General features: G+C 36.4%; 1 protein-coding gene across 12 annotated transcripts in view; it reads right to left on the minus strand.

Moving 5' to 3' along the window:
* The window catches only part of GSK3B (glycogen synthase kinase 3 beta), a 262,572-nt gene that overhangs the window by 95,266 nt on the left and 143,359 nt on the right, over positions 1-23,947 (minus strand). For all 12 annotated transcript variants that reach the window (XR_004181673.1, XR_004181670.1, XR_004181669.1 and 9 more), the window contains one exon: positions 7,180-7,290. Coding sequence is in view for 8 of the 12 variants with exons in the window: in XM_031662257.1 (XP_031518117.1) it covers positions 7,180-7,290 (111 nt within the window). In the remaining 4 variants the exon portion in view is untranslated. The remainder of the gene's footprint in view (positions 1-7,179; positions 7,291-23,947) is intronic.

Genomic DNA, 23,947 nt, shown 5'->3' on the forward strand with positions numbered 1-23,947 from the left:
CACTGGCCATCAGGAAAACAGAAATCAAAAACTACATAATGAGATACCATCTCAAACCAGTTAGAATGGCAATCATTAAAAGTCGTGGAAACAACAGGTGCTGGAGAGGATGGAGAAAACAGGAACACTTTTACACTGCTGGTGGAATTGCAAAACTAGGTTCAACCATTGTGGAAGACAGTGTGCATGCATTCCTCGGCGATCTAGAACTAGAAATGTTTTATCTGACCCAGCCATCCCATTACCGGGCATATACCTAAAAGGATTATAGATCATGCCGCTATAAAGACACATGCACATGTATGTTTGTTGGGCGTACTCATTCACAACAGCAAAGACCTGAACTAAACCCAAATGTCCACCAATGATAGACTGCATTAAGAAAATGCGGCATTACGGCCAGGCGCCGGTGCCTGCCTGTAATCCCAGCACTTTGGGAGGCCGAGATCGGGCTGATCACGAGGTCGGGAAATCAAGGCCATCCTGGCTAACACAGTGAAACCCCGTCTCTACTAAAAAAAATACAAAAAAAGTAGCCGGGCGAGGTGGCTGGCGCCTGTAGTCCCAGCTACTGGGGAGGCTGAGGCAGGAGAATGGATGGCCTGAACCCGGGAGGCGGAGCTTGCAGTGAGCTGAGATCCGGCCACTGCACTCCAGCCTGGGCGACAGAGCAAGACTCCGTCTCAAAAAAAAAAAAAAAAAAGAAAATGTGGCACATATACACCATGGAATACTAATACTATACAAAAAATATATTTTGTAATACTCATACAAAAAGATGAGTTCATGTCCTTTGTAGGGACGTGGATGAAGCATTTTCAGCAAACTATCGCAAGGACAAAAAACCAAACACTGCGTGTTCTCACTCATAGGTGGGAACTGAACAATGGGAACACTTGGACACAGGAAAGGGAACATCACACACCAGGGCCTATCATGGGGTGGAAGGAGGGGGGAGGGATAGCATTAGGAGATATACCTAATGTAAATGACGAGTTAATGGGTACAGCACACCAACATGGCACACGTATACATATGTAACAAACTTGCACGTTGTGCACATGTACCCTAGAACTTAAAAAGTATATATATATATAAAAGTTTCCAACAGGGGGAAAAAAAAGAAATATGTAATATTATATATTTGTTGTTGTTTCACTTTGTAAAAGTGTATTTATAAGAAAGCCAAGAAGCTTTCTAGACTAGAAAGATAGCAAAAACAAGAACAGAAAAACAACTTATGTGCTGGGCACTGTTTTAACTGCTTTATGTGTATTATTTCACTTACTCCTCATAATAACCTTATGTAATAAGTACTAATATTATTGCCATTTTAAATATAAAATAACTGAGGCCCAGAGAGATTAAGCAACTTGCTCAATATCACACATACACAATATTCTGTAGTGGTTTGAGTAAGTGCTTCTCTTTCAATTACTATTCATGTATTTTGCCATATTTTATTAAATAAAGGTGTAAAATATAATCATTAAATAGCTTGGGGGAGGCTGGGCGCGTTGGCTCACACCTGTAACCCTAGCTCTTTGGGAGGCCAAGGCAGGTGGAGTTTGAGACCACCCTAGGGGCAACATAGTGAAACCTCGTCTCTACTAAAATACAAAAAATTAGCCAGGCTTGGTGGTTCATGCCTGTAATCCCAGCTAGGAAGGCTGAGGCAGGAGAACTGCTTGAACTCGGGAGACAGAAGTTGTAGTGAACCGAGATTGCACCACTGCACTCCAGCTTGGGCCACAGTGCGAGATTCTCTCTCTCAAAACAACAACAACAACAACAACAACAAAACAAAGGCAGGTTGGTGGCTAAATAAAATACTGGAATGATTAATTCTTAGAAACTCAAATTAACACATTTTGAAATGTAACAGATTTAACATGTACTAAGTGCTAAACCAAGAACAGCATTTCTGCCTATTTGTTTACTTAATTCTTGCAACCACTCTGTGAGATACACATTATCCCCAGTTTTGCAGAAGATATTGAGGTTCAATGGTCACAATTTTTTTAATTTTTCATTTTATTCAAAGTTCATACAAAATTGTTAACATTTCTATAAAATAATTACTATGCTTCAAGTTACAGGACAAAATATCACAGAAGGGAATGTACGCTGCAGTTGAACACAATTCGAACAGTTAGTTATATGTAACTGAAATCCAATGCCCTCTTCTCGGTGCCATAATATCTGAAGTAATAAAATAATAAAGCAAGTAATAGAATACATGTTAAAACAAGTAACACCAATTTTGTTTATGATTCAAAAAATGCATCTAACTCTCTTGTGTGATCAGACCCTGTCCTTAAACATGTCTTTTCAACAAAAAACAAATTATTAAGTTCACAACAATGATTTGCCAGTCATCTGTTTTAGAGTTGCATTTTAAAACCTACTTAGTTCTGAAATATACTCATCAGAAAAGCAAAGGTGCTCAAAAAGTTTTTAAGCTGTATCTTGCTCATAGAACATACTCAACTCTCCCAGAAAAAGTGAAAGGCAATTATAAAGAAATGCAGTTGCCATTCTGGTGGCATGTATGCCAAACAAGTCCGTATCAGATGATGAGGTGCATGAAGGCAAGAGTTACTTGCATTTACTACTTTTATATCCCTCTCACAATCTAACATTTTTCATACAACAGGATTACAATAAAACTATGTAGAATGACCATGTGAAGGAGATCAACTCATAACTCATCAATTCCAGACACTGTTTTCATCTTTTCAGACCTTTAAGGGATCTATGTCCCCAAAGAATAATGCCCAGAGCCAATAGATCTGGCCTCTGAAAGGGCTGTGGTTACATTAAAAAACAAAACAAAACAAAACCCTTTTCCCACAACGGGGAGAAAGAAAGGAGTGCTAGATCTCTCTCTGTATGCCAACCTCAGTATGTACAATAATTTTATTTTCATTTTTAAAATACATAATGCCAGATATCTAGCTCAACTATTTGCTGGCAAAAATACAATTAGTGTACAGGGTTGTTCACTATAGAACTATTTTTAATAGCAAAACCCCAAAAAACACAACAAAAAACAAGGGGAAAACAGCATGTGCATTAATAGCTCACTGGGTGAATTAACTAGAATACAGTCACATGATGAAGTAATATGGTAGCCATGAAGAAGGTGATATACACACACATGAAAATATGGACTGATCTCTAGGATATATTTTTAACTGAAAAAAAGAGAAAAACGTGTACTTTATGTAACCATTTATATAAAAACAGGGTAAGAATAATTGCATGTTTGCTTATTTTAAAAATGGTAGGATAAATTATTAACATTTAAAAAATATTTAACACTGGTAAAGGAAAGGAACAGAGCAGAGGGAACAGAGATAAAAGCTAAACTTCTTTGAACCTTGTTTTGTCAATCTTGTTTTGAACTATGTATAAATATATTAATTTAAAAGTAAATTGTATTTAAAAATTTAGAAAACCACAATCTATAATAAAAGTAAACTGAAACAAACAAATGCTTAATAGAACATCATCACACAGAGAGGAATTATTCAATTTTTTTGAGATGAAGTCTCGCTCTGTCACCCAGGCTGGAGTGCAGTGGCGCGATCTTGGCTTACTGCAACCTCCGTTTCAGAGGTTCAAGTGATTCTTCTGCCTCAGCCTCCTGAGTAGCTAGGATTACAGGTGTGCTCCAGCACGCCCAGCTAATTTTTGTATTTTTTAGTAGAGGTGGGGGTCTCGCCATGTTGGCCAGGCTGGTCTCGAACTTCTGACCTCAGGTGATCTGCACACATCGGCCTCCCAAAATGCTGGATTACAGGCATGAGCCAATGTGCCTGGCCTCAGTGTTTCTTTAGAACAGAGACATTTGATTGTTCATCCCTAATGAGATCTAACAGGTAAAACTGAGCTGTGCTTAGATCTTAAATTATTTTTAGCTGGTGGTGCTAGTGTTGGAATTGTTATTCTAAGACAGTTATGTAGGGTGCAGGGTAGAATAAGTTATTAAATATACTGCTATCTTTGAGAAATGAAATTTTCAATGTAAGAGAAAGGAAATACAAATATAAGATTATTACAGTTAAGTAAAAACTCATAAATTTTATTTGAAAGTATCAATATGAACTCATGGTGTATTTATTTTCAGAAGAAAAAAAAAGTTGCATTACATCTGAGAAAATTATCCACATATTTCCTAGCTCTGTTCACTAAAAAGACCCAGAAACAATAACCAATCCTGTGACAGTTAGCACTTCTAGCATCCAGACTGTGGTCTCTAAATACCACCTCCCACTCAAAGAGCAAGGTCTTCTTGAAGAAAAAGTTGATTCTAAGTCTGAGGAAGAATGTGTAAGATGAACCTGGAATACTTTGTCATGTTAGAAAGCAAAGAAATTGTCAAATATTATTAACACTCACACAAGATATTTTAAAACAAACAACAAAACACCTCACTGATACCTATGGAGGATGCTATGGAATTGACTAATTATTATAAATTTCAGTAAATGAAGAAAAGGAAGGAAGGAAGGAAGGAAATAAAAAAGAACATCCTTATCTATATATATATAAAGTATATATACACTTTATATATAAATATATATTATATACACTATATATACATTATATATAGTGCATACACTATATATATAGTGTATATTATATATACTATATATATGACTCCTTGCCAACAAGGAGTGCTAACAAAAGTGCTTAAAGAACTTCTATTATTATTATGATTATTATTAGCTTATGCAAAATCTACCCAAGGAACTTCTATTATTAATGTTCCTACTTTGGTAACTCTTTTATTATTGTGAAGCTTAAATTTTTAACAATTAAGACTTCAAAAACCCTAACCATAAGACATTCAGAGTCAATGTCATTTTATTTTCTACAGTCATTTCCATAAAGGGTTAAATTTAAAAATTGTATTTAGACACCTGAACTTTCAAACTTAACTACTAGTTTTCACAATATTCACAATAGTGTATAGTGTATACCTATATATAGTGTATACATATATAGTATATATACACTATAATATATACACTATACTATAATATATACACTATATATAGTATATATAATATATACTTTTTTATATACACACATACACACTGTAATTCTTATATGTGAAAGTAAAAATATCTAGAATTTGCTTCAAAAAAATAAAGGGAATGCAGAGTAGAAAATGGTATAGATAAAATAATTTTGGCTACGAATTGATAACTGTTGATATTGTCTCACAGGTACATGGAGGTTCACTGTTCTATTTTCTCTCTTTTTATATATGCTTTTATATATGCTTGAAATCTCCAATAATAAAAACAAAAGTTTAGAATGAGTAAAGATCCTGAAATAAGCAAAATTTCTGTAGACAGATATATGAACAGAAAATCATTTGACATATCTTAAGAAGTAGCAGAAAATATGTACTGCTTAACTAGGGATCATTATAGGTCATGAAGAGATAAGTAAATTTGGAGAGTTGTTTCAACAGAGGTATCATTATACGCCTGTTGTTTCTGCCAATAGAAAAGAATATGACATTTCTAGACTCTTCACCACTTCATAATACATACATTTTGTCTTGTTTTATAGTTGTTTGTGCCATTTTTTTCTACTTATTAGAAGAAGACTAAAATATTTCATTAGCTTCAGATTATTCTGCAATAATTTACCATTTACTGGCTGAATCAAAGATGTGGAACAAAAATCTGGTCACTTTTAATGTATTGTTAGGACCTTCTATTACTTCTACTTTACAGCCTCCAAATGTTTTCTCATATGCTAAGCTCATCCTATGGGCCAAAATGGTATATTGTGGCCAGTAAATAAATAAGTACAATTTTACCAACACGAAAGCTAAGCAGAGAATGGATCAGTGACCCGTTTGGAAGGATATAACTAATTTTTTGCCTCAAAACTAGGTCTTCAGGAACCAAATTTAGGGTTTCTTCTACTTCATAAATGTGCCACCTCTCTGTACTAGCACTAAGAGCCACAGAATAGGCAGACCCAGACCATCATAATGTAAATTAAGCAGCTCAAAAATTATTCTAGACTTAGACAGTTCAAAGGAATGTACTGCTGTGCTAGTTATCTAGAATAGGACCTGCTGTTCTAAAACCAGAATAAAGTACTACAGTAAATTTGTAGTAGAAAACTGTTTCTTTTAGTCTTCTACTATCATCAGTTCAACTATAACCTCAACCAAATTTTGATAAGCCCAAATAAAATTATACTGAAATCAGAATTTAATTCCTCGTACTAAATTCAACAGGAATCCCGGACTCCTTGCCAAAGTAATCTAGCTAACAAAAGTGCTTAAAGAACTTCTATTATTATTATTATTATTATTAGCTCATACAAAATTCACCCAAAGAACTTCTATTATTAATGTTCCTACTTTGGTAACTCTTTTATTATTGTGAAGCATAAATTTTTAACAATTAAGACTTCAAAAACTCTAACCATAAGACATTCAGAGTCATTGTCATTTTATTTTCTATACTCATTTCCATAAAGGGTTAAATTTAAAAATTGTATTTAGATATCTGAACTTTCAAACTTAACTACTAGTTTTCACAATGCCATAGTTAATAAAATAATTTGTTACTAATAATTAACCACAACTTCAATAAAAATCATGCGAAATACCTAGCCATTCTGCCATGAGTTCTAGCAAATAAACAAGATGGCACTGATATTAGATACCAAAAAATAAACAACATCCAGTGTACATTTAAAATCACCAACAGTTTAAGCTGCAGCTACAGATGCCAACAAATATATAAATTGCATTTATGAACAAATGAACTGGAATATATTTATAACTATATTTTACAATTTTATATGATATGCTCCTACGTTGGTTTGTGGCACAATAAAGATATCAGAAGTTAAATAAAAATGTACTATGGCTAGAAGAAATAAAATCTATAAATGTCTGTCAAAAATATTCACTGTAATTTACCAGAATATCTTTACTATCTGAGTTATAAAACTTCAAAAGGTGCACACTTCACGTTTTAAAACTGTAAAAGGATTTAACAAAGTTCCAACAATACCTAGTTTACAGTTTTTCTCCCTGAGTATTAAATACAATAATATAGTTAAAACATACAAGAGGCTCTCGTTGGTTCATAAAAAATGTTTTCTAAAATGGAAAATTGTTCTGTTTTTACATACCTTGACATAAATCACAGGGAGCGTCTGTTTGGCTCGACTATAGTGTCTGGCAACTCTGTATACTGTTTCCGGAACATAGTCCAGCACCAGATTAAGATAGACCTCATCTTTCTGAAAGAGTTTATTAAAAAAAGAAAAAACAAAGCAGATTAGAAACTGGTTTTTAAATATTCAAATTAAATTCTCTAGACATTTACTTATTTGGATTTTTAAAGATTAATGTGTTAATTTTCATTACATAAAATTACTTCAGAATATAACCATAATAATAAAAACAAGTCAACCACACCTTTTTACTAATAATTCAATGGGGAAAAAATAGTCATTTCAATATTGTTAAGATTCCCAATTACATTTAAACGATTATTTTGGTTACCATGATTTTAGACGATATCACCCATCATAAAATTTAATATTTTCTAGGCTGATAATCAATGTCCTCATATCCTATTAAGATAAGTATCATAGTGGCAGGGAGAGTACTGAATCTGAAACTAAGAAACATGGATTTCTAGCCCTAGCTCTACTAGTTGGTGTGTGCAAGTCACTTGCATCTCTAGGCTTCAGTTTCTTTAACTACAATATGAAAAGTAAGACTAAACAGTCCAAAATGTCTCTAACCTCCACACACAAAAAAAGATCTTATAGTTACCTGATAGTATATAACTGATAGAACAACCACTTGTCTTCTATAATTAACTGAAATATAAAAAATAACCTATCAGGCAACGTGTTACCATACTCACAAGCTTATTACAGGTCATATGTTCAAATATCCATGCTCAGCAGCATACAGACACCAACCCAGCATCAGTGGAGAAAAAGAAAGGCATTCTAACTTAAGCACCAAGTAGGAAGGAGGAGCAGGGCACTGCCCTTACCTCGTTTATGTGGCCAGTATCAGGTAAACCGAAGCAGAAAACAAAGTTGAGAATCACCATGTTCAAGTATAGAATTGGCTACTGAGTGGGAAATACTGTGGATAAGCAAACTTTCACAATCTCCCAATTTGAAATAATCTTACCTACCAAACTGAAGTGAGAATTTCAAGTTTCAGCATTTATTGAACATTTTCCATGTATCAGTGGCCACAGCAGAGGAAATAAAAGTATTAAAGAAATGACATCTAAACTGTGTATGAAAGGAGCATTTCACGCAGACAGAGAAAACTATATTCAAAATGTAAGGTCACGTAAGAGTACAGCAGAGATCAGGAAATAGTGAAACATCATGCCACTGACCCTACTACCTTCTCACTACACTTCACGCACTTATGTTCTCCTCCTTTCCTTCCTTAGCCTTAAATTCCACGGTCCATCATTATCCTCTCTTTCTAAGACAAGCGTCAACAAACCACGGGAACAGTCTGCTTCCTGTTTTTAAAAATAAACTTTTAATGGAACAGAGCTATGCCATTCAGCTAAGTATTGTCTATGGCCGCTTTTGGACTACAGTGACAGAACTGAGCCGTTGTGACAGAGACTAGATAGCCTGCAAAGGCAAAAATATTTAAGAAAAAGCTTTTGGTTTTTCCACAACCCTGGTTGAGTTCAGTTTTCTGCCCAGTCCATGTCTACGACCAAAGAGCTGAATATGGCTGTAAAGAAACCTCTAATTATGTTGATTGGTCTTATGTTAAAGTCATCATCAAAATTTAATTTGTTGGCCAGGCGTGGTAGCTTACACCTGTAATCCTAGCATTTTGGGAAGTTGAGGCGTGCAGATCGCTTGAGCTCATGAGTTTGAGACCAGCCTGGGCAACATGGCAAAACCCCATCTCTACAAAAAATACAAAAATTAGCCAGGCGTGGTGGTATGCACCTGTAGTCCCAGCTACTTGGGAGAAGGAGGTGGGAGAATGGCTTGAGCCTGGGAGGCAAAGGTTGCAACAATCCAAGATCAAACCATGCACTCCAGTCTGGGTGACAGAGCCACAACTTGTCTCAAAATCAATTCGTCCAGCAATAATTATACACTTTCCTGGTCCATCCACTTTTCCAGACCACTTAATTTCTTCTTTCCTCCTCTTCAACCTCTAACACCCCTTCTCTGTCCTCAGCCTCAACAGATGGCCTTGCTTGCATCACTACAAGCACTAACCTACCAGCATCTATCTCCGCATACTCTTATTTTACTTCTATATCTAGAGATAAGCTAACCCAGCTCCTTCCTAAGGCAAACATTGCTACATGTTAAAACAAAAACAAAAATGGTCCTGTTCTCAAGGTCATTGCTCCAGAATTTTTTTTTGTCATTCTGCATTAATTATTCCGTGTGGAAACATTACAATCAGCACATAAACTCGCTATTATTTCTCCCATCTGAAAAAACAAACAAACTATCCATATTTCTGCCTCCTCTCCTTAAGCTGACTTTCTCTAATTCCTCTCTCCTCCTATTCTAAAACTTACGCCAACAGAATTTCACTACCACTATGCCAAAATTATTCCAGATCAACAATATCCTTGTTGCTGAATCCAAAGCCAATTTTCAGTCATCATCTTACCCTTCTCATCTACTTGACTTAGCACTACCATTTGGAAAAGTCAGTCATGTTCCTTTCATTGAAGCACCTTCTTCACTTCACAGGACACTGTACTTTTTTGGTTTTCATCCTACCCTACAGACAACTCTTCTTTTCTCCATTTCTACTTCCTCCTATTGTCTTTGATCTGTTAAAAATTGGAAGATCCCTGGAATTAGTCCTCAGACCTCCTCTATTCTTTAAACTCACTTCCCCTTGATAATCTCATCCAGTCTAATGGCTCAATACTACTATATACTGACTATAAATATATACACATATACTAGACTTCTGCCCTTAACTCCACACTAGTATATCCAACTGTGTATCTGGTACTGCTCAGGCTAAAAACCTTAGCATCATCCTAAATCAACTCCCAGCCCCCTCTCTCTTACACTTTCACACACACACACCCCTATACCCACACACACACCCTCATAGCCAAATGCCAGAAAATATGAATGGTTCTACCTTTAAAATTTATCCGGATCCAACCACTCATCATTTTCACTGCTAGAACCCTTGTCTAAGCCACTATCATCTTTCACCTGGATTACTGTAATATCTTCCTAAATGGTCTGCTTCTACCTTTATTCCTTTCCAGTCTACTATCAACTAAAATCAAGTTAAATTAGACTGTATCTCTTCTACTCCACCTAATTGGTCTATAAGATACTACACACTCATCTCATTATTTCTGTCCTCTATTCCTCTACTCCACTGCTGTCCTCACTGCTAACTTTTCTCTAGCCAAGCTAGTTCTCTGCTATTTCTTGACCACATATGGTACATTTTCACATTCAGGGATTCTGTACTTCAGGGCTTCTAGTCCTTTAACCTAGAATGTTCTCCCCCCAGACATGCTCAAAGCTCATTTGTCTCAACTCCTTCAAAATCTTTGGTTAAAGTGTTACCTTCTTAGTATGGCTTTCCTTAATCATTCCATTTAAAATTCCAACTCATTCCTCCACCTCCACATTCCCCATCTTCCTTTCCCACTTTATAAACGAAACTTACCACAAGTAAATGAAACTTACATTTTCTAACCACACAGTTTATTTTATCTGCTTCCTCTGACTAGACAAGGTTCCATGATGGCAAAGGCTTTTGTCTGTTTTATTCACTGCTCTATCTCTATGTAGAATAGTGCCTAGTACACAGTAGGTACTCAGTAAATATTTGCTGGCTAAATTAAGTTTAGGGGCAATGGGCATTTCTTTAAAAGTTAGTATTACATATTTCACAATGTATACACATATAAAAATCATGTTGTACACTGTAAATATATACATTTTTATTTTTCAATTATATCAATAAAGCTTGAAGAAAAAAATTAGATTACAAACTGACATGTCTGTTTTAACTCAAACAGTATTATGGAAAATGGATATGGAGAGGAGGAGACTTGGGAAGATGAGAATGAATGCAGGGTAAGCAGCTGGAAACCTTCTACAAGAATCCAAAGGCTGGATCAGGGCATAAGGCAATAGGGATTTTTTTTTAAAGCAGGGAGAAGGTAGGGTAGGTATACTGGCTAGTTGAACATAAGACTAATAGAGAACCCAAGAAACAAAGAGACTGGGATTAATTTAATTGTTTTCTATGAGACATAGAAAGCAAAAAGAGTAGAAAGGTCTGAAGGAAAAATTGTCTGAACTTTTACTTAATGAATCTCAGAACACTTTGGGTAGCTATATTACATAGGTGGTTGCAAACAGAGGTCAAGGCAAAACTCAGGAAGCAGGAGTGGAGTACAGCTTGAGATTCAGGCAATAGCTGAAGCCATGAGAATAGACGTGTTCACCTAAGAAGACGACGCAGAGTTGAAGAGTAAGGAAAGGACTGAGTATGGAATCCTGAAAAACACTAAATTTAAGAAGCAGGTAACATAGGGGACTTAGCAAACATGAAGAAAAAACTAAGAGGCACAAGAAAGCAAGGAAAGATTAACATCGATGATCCAAAGCTGAAATTTCTCTAACGGTGAGAGGTGAAACTGTGAAACATTTCAATAGCAGACGGGATGAGGACTAAAAATAGGTTATTCGATCTATACCCAATATCTTGGTATATCTTGGTTCAGTGATGCTCTTGGAAAAAGAGGTTTCAGACCTTGGTGCCAGTAGCAATCAAGCTTTATTGGTTCATGAGTGAGCAGGTAGCAGGTGAGGAATAGGAGGTAGTTAATTCAATTTACTCTCACAAAGTCTCTGGTAATGAAAGTAAACAAAGAACTGGAGTTGGTAACTCTAGGGGAGCAAAGTCAAAGAAACATTGCTGCTGGGTTTTTGTTTGCATTTTTTACTGGCTAAAAGATATTACTGGCTGAAAGAGACCCAAATTTATTTGTAAGCTAAGTAGACAAGGGTAGAATAAAGTTATAAAAAAGGAAGAAAGGCCGGGTGTGGTGGTCAACGCCTGTAATCCCAGCACTTGGGAGGCCGAGGCAGGAGGATTATGAGGTCAGGACATCGAGACCATCCCGGCTAACATGGTGAAACCCCGTCTCTACTAAAAATACAAAAAATTAGCCGGGCATGGTGGCAGGTGCCTGTAGTCCCAGCTACTTGGGAGGCTGAGGCAGGAGAATGGCTTGAACCCAGGAGGCAGAGGTTGCAGTGAGCTGAGATCATGCCACTGCATTCCAGCCTGGGAGATAGAGCGAGACTCCATATCAAAAAAAGAAAAAAGAGGGAAAAGGGATAACTGAAACTGAAGAAGCAAGATTCTAGAAAATCAGGAGAAGGAAGAAACAAGGACAAAGACAAACTATATAGCATAGTAATTAAGAAGTAAGATTAGCATGAGTCATATAAAACTATATAGAAGTCCCAATTCTGTTACTAGGAGTTATGTGACTATGAGCAAGTTATTTAACCTTACTAAGCATCAGTTCCTCATCTGTAATATTTAGCTAATGACAGTATCTATTTTAAAGAACTGTCATGATATTATAAGAAATAATCAATGTGAAATTCTTTAAATACATTACCTAACACACAATACTCAAGTTTTAGCTATTTTCATCCTTTAAAAAAGTATCTTTTTTCCTTTAAATCTAAAATAAGTGATTAGGCATTATGGAAAAGGAAAGAAATGTAAGCTGAATGAGTTATGTGTGATGATCCTATTTCTTACGATGATATGCAAAACTAGGGGAAACAAGAGTAATGCTGAAGGCTAAAAGAAAAAAAATGCAGAGATCAAAATTCAAGAGAATCAGTTCCCATTGTAAATGAGGTCTAAAAAAGAGAACAAATAAACAGAATGCTCAATTGGTGTGAAAAGGATTGCTGTATTAAATAGAGTTCAAAGAATGGGGAGTCTCAGGTATCAGAAAGGTCATTAACACAGATGTCAAAACCATTTTTTCAACTATTACTCAATCACTAAGTTTCTTGATTTTAATGATCTATTTTACTGATCTAAATTAGATCTAAATGATCTAAATTGATTGTTATACACTATGAACAACCTTGAGATGTGTATACCACTACATTCCAATTTACTTCATTTACTAAACAATCATACTAACAGGTAAGAATATAAAGGCTGAACCAGGTATGGTGGCTCATGCCTATAATCCTAGCACTTTGGGAGGCCAAGGCAGAAGGATCATTTGAGTCCAGGAGTTCGAGACCAGCCTGGGCAACACAGGGAAGCACCATTTCTACAAAAAACAGAAACAAAAAAATCGGCCGGGCGTGGTGGCTCATGCCTGTAATCCCAGCACTTTGGGAGGCCGAGGCAGGCAGATCACCTGAGATCTGGAGTTTGAGACCAGCCTGACCAACATGCAGAAACCCCATCTTTACTAAAAATACAAAATTAGCCCGGCATGGTGGCGCATACCTGTAATCCCAGCTACTCTGGAGGCTGAGGCAGGAGAATGGATTGAACCCGGGAGGCGGAGTTTGCTGTGAGCCAAGATCGTGCCATTGCACTCCAGCCTAGGCAACAAGAGCAAAACTCTGTCTCAAAAAAAAAAAAAAAAAATTAGCCAGGCCTGGCAGTGCACGCCTGTGGTCACAGCAGCTCCGGAGGCTAAGGTGGGAGGATCACTTGAGCCCCAAAAGTCAAGGCTAGTGAGCCGTGATGGCACCACTGCAACCCAGCCTGGATGACAGAGTGAAATTCTGTATCCTACAAACACACACACACACACACACACACACACACACACACATATATTTCTTTATTTTTGTATATTTAAACTATATGTAAGATTAAAAGATGAATGCCAAGTTCAACAGATGTTTCCAGTTATAAGACTATAAGCTATGTCCTTCCCTTGTCCTAATCAATATTTTTATAAACGATTTCATTTATTTTAGGTTGCAAAAGCAAATGCCATCAACAGCTAAGCAACAAATGTAAAAGTGTGAAGCCAAACTGTGTAATGCAATAAGGGGCAATAGTTGATAAATCACACAGTACAAAACTCTAGTTTAAAAAACAAAAACAAAGTTGTCAAATAAAACACATCATGGGATAGATTTGGCTGTCAATTTATAACCTCTGATTTCAACACAGCCACCTAAGATTGACAGAAACCTAGGAAGAATGGCTTAAAATGAAACACTGAATAAAAATTTAAAGAACTTGGCTGGAATGATAAACCAAACCTACAATATGAAATTTAACAAAGGCCCTATGACTAAAATCAAACTATTATTGAGAATGAGAGAACAGAGAAACTCCAGATCAAACTTGACAGTAATACATCTGGAAATTAAAGTAGTATAACTGAACAGAACTCAAAGAGAATCAACATTGAGATGCAACCAATGAAAAACATCATGCAACATTAGGCTACAAAAGTATTGTGTTCAAATCAATGAAGATAATTCCACTCCACTTTGTACAGCTCATGCTGCACTGGAAGTAATGATATTTCTTTATTGGCCCCATATTTTATTCATAATATTAACACGGCAGAATACATCAAAGGAAGGTTAATGAAACCATGTCTGCTACAGGCTGAACAATCTAATTTACTACACTATGGGAAATATGAAGGCACCAATAAATGCTCTTGTTAAATTTATAAATGTTCTAATGTAAAATAAATAGCCACAGGGAATAACCCCCGAGGGTCCATCCCTAGGAAACAACATATGTAGGGAAAACAGTAGTATTTTTCAGTTCCAAAGTATAGTTTTGTTTGAAGCTTCCTGCACAACATAATTAAGGAAGCTGAAGATGCTAATATTTTGAGAAGAAAGACCAGGATTCAGCAGTTCTAGCACTCATAATTTTCTGAAACATCTCAGACTTGCTACTTCCTTAATGTAATCTCTCTCCTTTGGATTATCAGACACAACGCTAGAATACTCACAAATTGCAAACTTTAAAAACTAAATAGGTCAGTCACGGTGGCTCACACCAGTAGTCCCAGCACTTTGGGAGGCCGAGGTGGGTGAATTGCTTGAGCCCAGAAGTTTGACACAAGCCTGGGCAACATAGCAAAACCCCGTCTCTACCCAAAATACAAAAATTAGCCAGGCGTGGTGGCAATGCACATGTAGTCCCAGCTATTGAGGAGGCTGAGCCATGAGAATCACTTCAACCCAGGAGGCAGAGGTCGCAGTGGCCAAGACCACGCGACTGCACTCCAGCCTGGGTGACAGAGCAAGATTGTCTCAAAAAACAAAACAAAACAAAAACAAACAAACAAAAATAAAATTAAAAAAAAAACCTAAATAGAACACACAGTATCATTTGGGAGGCAGGTGCTGAAAACACTGAGTCCACTAACACAAGAAACTACTAACCTCAAATAACTGATACTAGGTTTCCAAAACACTGGCAAAGGGGTCAATGACAGAAGTCCTTTGAAAGAAATCTGCTATTATACAAAGTGGATCTTACTTAGAAACTTCCAAAAAAATTACATAATGTATAATTTAGGGAGTAGTTCTATGGCTCAGTTTTCCTAGTCATTACTTTTATTAATAAACTATTCTCTAATCACTGATAACCACTATTCTATGAACTCCACATTAAAACCACACACTGAGTAAGAAATTTAAGTGATAAAATTGTGATCACATGTAACAACAACAGCTGAGATAACTCCACCCTACCTTTGGAAAACACATTAGTATGATGTGTTATCTCCAGATAACTTCTGAGGTCAAGGAAATAAAATGACTTGAGGCTACATTTTTAAATAGAATCATGATATAATTTTAAAAATCTGATGGAATGCAATGCAACATATTTGAGATCCCAGGAATAAGACATCAAATGCAGCATCACGGTAACCCAGGATTCTCATCAGAAATGGGTTGGGCACTCCAACTGGCAAAAATCTTCAAAACAGCTATCTTTTCTCTGATGGGTATGCCAGGCTGGCTAGAGATGAGAATATAGTATTAATAGCAAAGAGTGTGTGGATTAGGTAAAAGAGAATATCTTTTTGCTTGAGAGGTTGTGGGAAGGAAATGGGAAAGGGTAGGCACCTAGTATACAACAATGATTAAGCCAAGTTTCATCCCTCACACCTTAAAACAAAATAAACACTAAACTTATCAACTTTTCTTTTTTTTTAGGAAAATAACATGCCAGAAGAAAACATGGGTATTTCTGCAAATCTTGGAAGACAAAAGAGCTAAGCCATGGAGAAAAATAATGCCAATTTGATTACACAGAACTATAAAACATCTATACTACCTTAAGAAAAAAACTCGCACAAACCCAGTAAAAAAAATCATGACACTCTGGCAAATAAATAAGTAAATAAACTTCTGCTACACATGGCAAAAGCCTGATTTGTTTTTCTTTGAAGTACAAATAGTACTTGGAAGTCAATAAGAAAAAAACAGCATTCAAATAGAAAACATGGAAATATGAGCTGGGTGCGGTGGCTCACACCTGTAATCCCAGCACTTTGGGAGGCTGAGGCTGAGGTCAGGAGTTCGAGACCGGCTTGGCCAACATGATGAAACCCTACCTCTACCGAAAATACAAAAATTAGCTGCATGTGGTGGCAGACACCTGTAATCTGAGCTACCCTGGGGGCTGAGGCAGGGGAATTGCTTGAACCTGGGAGGCGGAGGTTGCAGTGAGTCAAAATCATGCCATTGCTCATCCCCACTCCCTGCAAAACAAACAAACAAACAAAAAAACCAAGAAAGAAAATACGGAAATATGTATTAACAGATGGTCAGGAAAAATGCTCAGCCTCACACATAATTAAAGAAATGTAATAAAGATAGTGATAAGCCAGAATTTTTCATCTATCAAACTAAAAAGAAAATTCAATCTGAGAAAACTAAGTATCGAAATAGATCATCATTCAATATGAACTATAACAATTCTTGTGAAAGTCCAAACTCATGCAATCTTTTGGGCAGGCAATGGGTTAATACATTAATTCAGAAGTGAAGACACAGAGCCCCCCAACTAGACTCAGCAATGTCACTTTTAGGGATTACGTCTATGAAAACAATTCTGTGTGTGTACATGCTCATGCATTCATAAAATTTGTGAAGAGCAAGAATTAAAAACACCACATCTACATGTCATTATCTTATAGTGCCAGAAAACAAAAACTTGCTTTAAAATAAAACAAAAAGCCCACATGATAGTATGTTAAAGCAGCACAGAAGCCTCCAAGCGCGGTGGCTCACGCCTGCAATCCCAGCACTTTGGGAGGCCGAGGTGGGCGGATCACCTGAGGTCAGGAGTTCGAGACCAGCTTGGCCAACATGGTGAAACCCCGTCTCTACTAAAACTACAAAAATGAGCTGGGTGTGGTGGCAGGCACCTGTAATCCCAGCTACTCGGGAGGCCGAGGCAAGAGAATCGCTTGAGCCCAGGAGCCGGAGGTTGCAGTGAGCAGAGATGGAGCCACTGCACTCCAGTATGGGTGGCAGAGCAAGACTCTCTCATAAAATAATAACCATAATAATAATAAAACAAAAAAGAAATAAACAAAAAAGAAACACAGGAGCTAGCTGACAGAACTCCCAATGGCCAAACCTGGGACAATTTGGCCAATAAAATAAATATCCATAAATCCACACTGATAGAAATAAATGACTAGATTAACACATGGGGGGAAAGAGATATGTCCCTTATGCAAAATAAATTGAAATAATTTGTGTAGCTACTCCACCATTAAGGAAAAGAAGTACAGGGGCATAATTCCCACCTTAAGTGTAGTCTCTGCAGCATAGTGACTTCCTTCCAAGGAATAAAGTATGGAAAGAGGGGGGTAAAGAGTAATTTTACAGTCAAGAAAACTAAACACTACATCAGTCAGGTGTTGAAAGTCAGTTAACAGCAGTCATAAAGCATGTGTCCTAGATACGAAGTGATGAAAATGACACTTTACCTCTCTGTTGTCTTCTTGCCAAAAACCTGTAACCCTGGTTTTATCATCAAAAAAGCAGAGAAACTCCAAGAGTAAGGCATCCTACAAAACATCTGACCAGTACTCCACAAAAGTGTTGAGATCATCAAAACCAAGTAAAGTCTAAGAAACTGCCACGGTGAAAAGGCAAGTAAGATAAGACCACTAACATCTCATTACATTGTAATGTGTGATCCTCAATGTGTTATTCTTTCTTCTACTTTGTAAATGTGATGTGGTATCTCAAATGGGATCATAAACAAAACAAAAGACACTAGACAAAAACTAAGGAAATCTGAATAAACTATAACTAACTAACCGTAACAAATGTACCATATTAATATCTTAACAACAGGGGAAACTTTGCAGGGTCTGTCCCTATAGACATAAAAAGCCCTATTACTGTATTGTTGGTAAAGAGGGAACATGCTCCAAAATAATATAATATGTTATTACATTTACATATAATGTATGTGCTCATACAGGCATATAAGAAATTTATATCTGTTAAGAGTGGGATTAGGGAATTTAGGGACTAGGATAAAAAAGATTTCATTTTAATTTACTCCATTCTGTAATTTTTAAAATAATATGCATATAATAACATTTTAGTTTTGCTGAAATAGTAAAATAACATAAAAACAGATGACAAGTGATATTCAAAAGAAACTCCTTTATTTTTGAGATGATAATTACCACCTCATTTGCTGTTAGTAACATTTATATTTTATGAGGAGGTCCTGATAATTCAAACTCAAGAGCTTTATTATTACTTATATATTCATTCTCTAGGTCACACTCCATTGAAAATGTTAGCATTTCATCAGTCAAGTTTCATCCAGATAATCAATAAACCACTTTAATAAGACATCAACATAAAACTTTAAGGAAGGCAGACCAAGTGAGCTTAGACAGGTAATCACTTTATTTCCTTGAATAAAATTCCCTTCTATCAGTAATTTTCATATAGCAAGGTAAAGAGAGAGGAAAAGAGGGGAGAATTGTATATTGTCAACCTGAACAAGGTACCATTTCTGTAATTTGGGGTTTTCATCTAATTGAAAAAGAACAACAATGACAACAAAATTATTATTATTTTTATTATTTTTTTTTGAGATGCAGTCTTGTTCTGTTGCCCAGGCTGGAGTGCAGTGGCATGATCTCTGCTCACTGCAAGCTCCGCCTCCCAGGTTCACGCCAGTCTCCTGTCTCAGCCTCCCCAGTAGCTGGGACTACAGGCACCTGCCACCACGCCCGGCTAATTTTTGTATTTTTGGTAGAAACGGGGTTTCACTATGTTAGTCAGGATGGTCTCGATCTCCTGACCTCATGATCCACCCACCTTGGCCTCCCAAAGTGCTGGGATTACAGGTGTGAGCCACCATGCCCGGCCTACAAAATTATTTTTATACTAGGAGGCTGACTTTGACCTAATCATTTATGAACCCACTTCTACTTTCTTAGCCTCATCTCCACTACCATCCCCACTACCCCAACTTTATATATCAGCAATTTCAAACTACTTGTATCTCCTCTACACACACTGTGCTATTAAACATCACCAAGTCTTTAAAATACTCTGTACTCCTTGGCACACACCAGTTCTACACTATTTATCTAAATAGTTCCTATTAATTGATATTAAAACCAATTCTTCACAGACTCTTCCTAAAAACAGAAGCAGAGGGAATACTTCTCCATGTCATTCTATGAAGCCAGTATTACCCGATACTAAAAGCAAAGACATGACAAGAAAAACAAAAACAAAACAAAACAAACTACTGATCAATATCCCTTATGAATATAGATGCAAAAATTCTTAACAAAGTACTGTTTAGCAACATATAAAAATGATTATACACTATGACCAAGTGAGATTAATCTCAGAAATGTAAGGTAGATTTAACATTCAAAAATCAACTTATATAAAACATCATTTTAATAAAAACAAAAACCACATAATCATGTCAATAGAGAAAAAGCACTTGCCAAAATCCAACACCCTTTCATAAAAATGCTTCAACAAGCTAGAAATAGAAGAGAACTTCCTCAACTGATAACATTACATGTGTGAAAAACCCAAGACTAACATCATACTTAAAGATGAAAGACTGAATGCTTTGCCCCTAAAATCAGGAGCAAGAACAAGAATGTCTGCTTTTACCTCTTCTAGTAAGCACTGTACTAGAGGCTCTAGCCAGAACAGTGGCAAGGAAAAAAAAAAGGCTTCAGGTAAAAAAAAATATATATATATACACACACACACACACACACACACACACACACACACACATATATATATATATATATATAGAACCTGGGAGGCAGAGGTCGAGTGAGGCCGAGGATGGGCACCCATGCACTCCCAGTCTGGGACTGGAGTGCAGTGAGTGCGATCTCACTCGGAGGCCAGAAATGATCTCCGCCTCAACCTCCCAAGTAGGTGGGATTACAGGTGCACACCACCATACCTGGCTAATTTTTGTGTTTTTAGTAGAGAGAGGGTTTTGCCATGTTGACCAGGCTCGTCTCAAACTCGTGACCTCAGGTGATACACCTGCCTTGGCCTCCCAAAGGGCTGGGATTACAGGTGTTAGCCACCACACCCAGCCTCAGGTATTATATGTTGATAAAAAAATCAATTCATCAATGAGATATAACAATTATATACACATATGCACCAAACAAGACAGCCCCCAATACATGAAACAAACACTAACAGAACAGAAGGGAGAAATGGGCAGCTGTACTATAGTTGGAGATTTCAATATACCACTCTCAGTAATGAACAGAACATCAAGACAAATCAATAAGGAAACAGTAAACTTGAACAACACTGTAAACCAACAGGACCCAACATACATATATAGAATATGGCCACTCCAAATAGCCGAGAACACATTATTTTGCACCTGAGCATAGGTCTAGGCAGTATAAACCATATATTAGGCCACAAAACAAATGTTAATAAATTTTCAATGACTGAAATCATGTGAAGTATCTTTTCTGACAACAATGAAATGAAACTAAAAATTAGTAACACAAGGGAAATTAGAAAATTCACAAATGTGTGGAAATCAAACAATTCACTGTACACAACCAATGGTTCAACACACTTGCTATAGTTTGGATTGTTTGTCCCCCTAAACCTCATGGTGAAACTTGATCCTCAGTGTTGGAGATGGAACCTAATGGGAGGTATCTGGGCCACAGAGGTGGATCCCTCATGAATGGAATTGTGCCTTCCTCTCGGTAATGAATGTGTTCTCATTCTCTGAGTTCCCTCCCACTACAACTGGTTAGTAAAAAGAGCCTGGCACCTCTCTGCTATCTGGCCATGTAACCACTGCATATGTTGGCTCCCCTTCACCTTCCGCCATGAGTGGAGGCAGCCCGAGGCTTTCACTTTCTAGCAAGCGAAACTGTGAGCTAAATAAACCTCCTTTCTTTACAAATTAGTTGGCCTCAGGCATTCCTTTATAGCAGCACTAAACTAAGATAATACTCTTAAACAAGAAAAATTTTTAAATAGTTAAGACATAATACCAAGACTTATGGGATGCAGCAAAGACAGTGCTCAGAAGGAAATTTACAGCTGTAAATGCTTACATTAAGAAAGAAGATCTCAAATCATTAATCTAACTCTACAACCGGAGAACTACAAAAAGAAGAAACTGAACCCAAAGCTAGCAGAAGGAAGAAAATAATAAATATATGAACAGAGATGAATAAAACAGAGAACAGAAAAACAATAGAATCAAAAAAACTAAAAGCATTTTTTTTTTTAAATCAACGAAACTGACAAACCCTTAAAAGAGTTTAGACGTAGGGATAGACTGACAAATAAAAAGAAGAAAAATAACTAAAATCAGAAATGAAAGTGGGGTCATTACTACTAACCTCACAGAAACAAAAAGGATGAAAACAGCATACTACAAATCATATGTTAACATATTAGGCAATCTGGATGAAATGGGCAAATTCCTACAAACACACAGATTATCCAACTGACTCAAAATGAAACAGACAATCTTAACAAACATATACACAAGTAGAGATTTAATTAGTAATAAAGAAAAAAACCTCCCAACAAAGTCCAGGACCTGATGATTTCAGTCGTAACTTCTGCCAGTTTATTAAAGAAGAAATTAATAATAATCCTAAAACTCTTCTTAAAAAAACAGAAAAGGAAGGAGCACTTCTTACCTGATTCTACAAGACCAGCACTACCCTACACCAAAGCCAGATAAACACATCACAAGAAAGAAAAATTACAAACCAATATCCCTTATAAATATAAACGCAAAAATCCTCATGAAAATACCAGAATACGAAACCCAATAGTATATTAAAAGGATTATACCCCATGACCATGATTGGGGTATAATCCTTTATCTCAGGAAAACAACAGTGGTTCAACATAAGAAAATCAATGTAATATATCTTGCTAATAAAATGATGGAAAAAACCCCACATGATCATCTCAATTATCACCAAAAGGGCATTTGATAAACTCCAATTCCATTTCATAACAAAAATGAAAATGTTTTAAAAATAACAGTGATAGCTGCGTTGTATCATATATGTAATTAATGCTCTTGAACTCTATACAATTATATATTGATATTTAGCAATGAATATCCCAAAAGGAAAATTAAGAAAACAATTCCTTTACAATAACACAATCTATAGAAATAGTTATTGTAATACCTGTAATAAATTTTAATATACTTCAAAAAACAAATGTTAATATCTGGGCTGAGCCTATTTTAGCTCTCAGTTTTCTGGAACTATCTAAAAGGCTTTTAATAAATCTACATATCCAACTTCACACTGTCTCAGGCACTGGGCTAAGCATTAAAGAAACAAAATAAAATTTCACCATGCTGTTGAGAATTACACAACCTAGTAAAAAGATCTAGTTAAAAAAATAAAAGAAGTATGTGCAAGATATTCCAAGGACAGAGAAGCTTTTGGGGCTAAAGGGGCCGGGTAGAGTAAATAGTGAGATATCAGATGGAGCTACTTTTGAGCAGAGATAATACAATGAAAAAGAACTCAACTAACAAAAATAGAGCAGGGGTGGAGGGTAGGAAAGAGGCATTCCAGAAGGTATTTGCATTAACAGGGATAATAAAACATACTCTGACAACTGCACATACTTTGGGCAAGGCTAGAACATAGATAGCCTGTGAAAAAGGAGAGATGAGTCGAGTAAGGTCACGATATAGATGTTCAAAGACCTTGTATATCATGTTAAGAAATAAGGAATTTACCTTTTAGGTAAGTGAGGAAGTGATACAATCAGAAAGATTGCCTGCTGCCATGTTACATGAGGGATGGTCCAACATCTCCAATGCTATTTGTTCACATAAAGCTTTTGGTAAACCCAGACAATAAATTCTTAAGACAATGACCCATATTGTCTCTTCTAATTGTTTAGAATAATCTATGATTTATCCCTGTTTTAAAATACTGTTTAGGGGTGGGGAGGAAGTAAAGGTATGTACTAGAAGAGAAATCACTAAGAGTTTAGATAAGAAATAATGTGGGCCTGAACTAAGGCAGCATTATCAGTGAAACAGAAAGAACAGATTCAAATAAGTCAACAAAAAGGTCTAGGATAACATCCAGGTTTCTTATTTTAATAACTGATATATAGCAGGGATAAGGGGAGTCTTAAATTCTAACATGCTAAATGCGACGGCTCAGGCTTCCAGGTAGAGACTTCTGGTTGGTACTAAAACTTGAGGCTCTAGAGTTCATCAGGGAGACCTCTACTGAAGATAAACAGAGAGTCACTGAAGTCACGAGGATTGAGAATATGGCCCAGCATAAGTATGAAAGTAAAGAAAAATGGAGAATAAAACCCTAGGGAACAGCAA

Source organism: Papio anubis, chromosome 2, assembly GCF_008728515.1.
Source record: "Papio anubis isolate 15944 chromosome 2, Panubis1.0, whole genome shotgun sequence".
Lineage (NCBI taxonomy): Eukaryota > Metazoa > Chordata > Mammalia > Primates > Cercopithecidae > Papio > Papio anubis.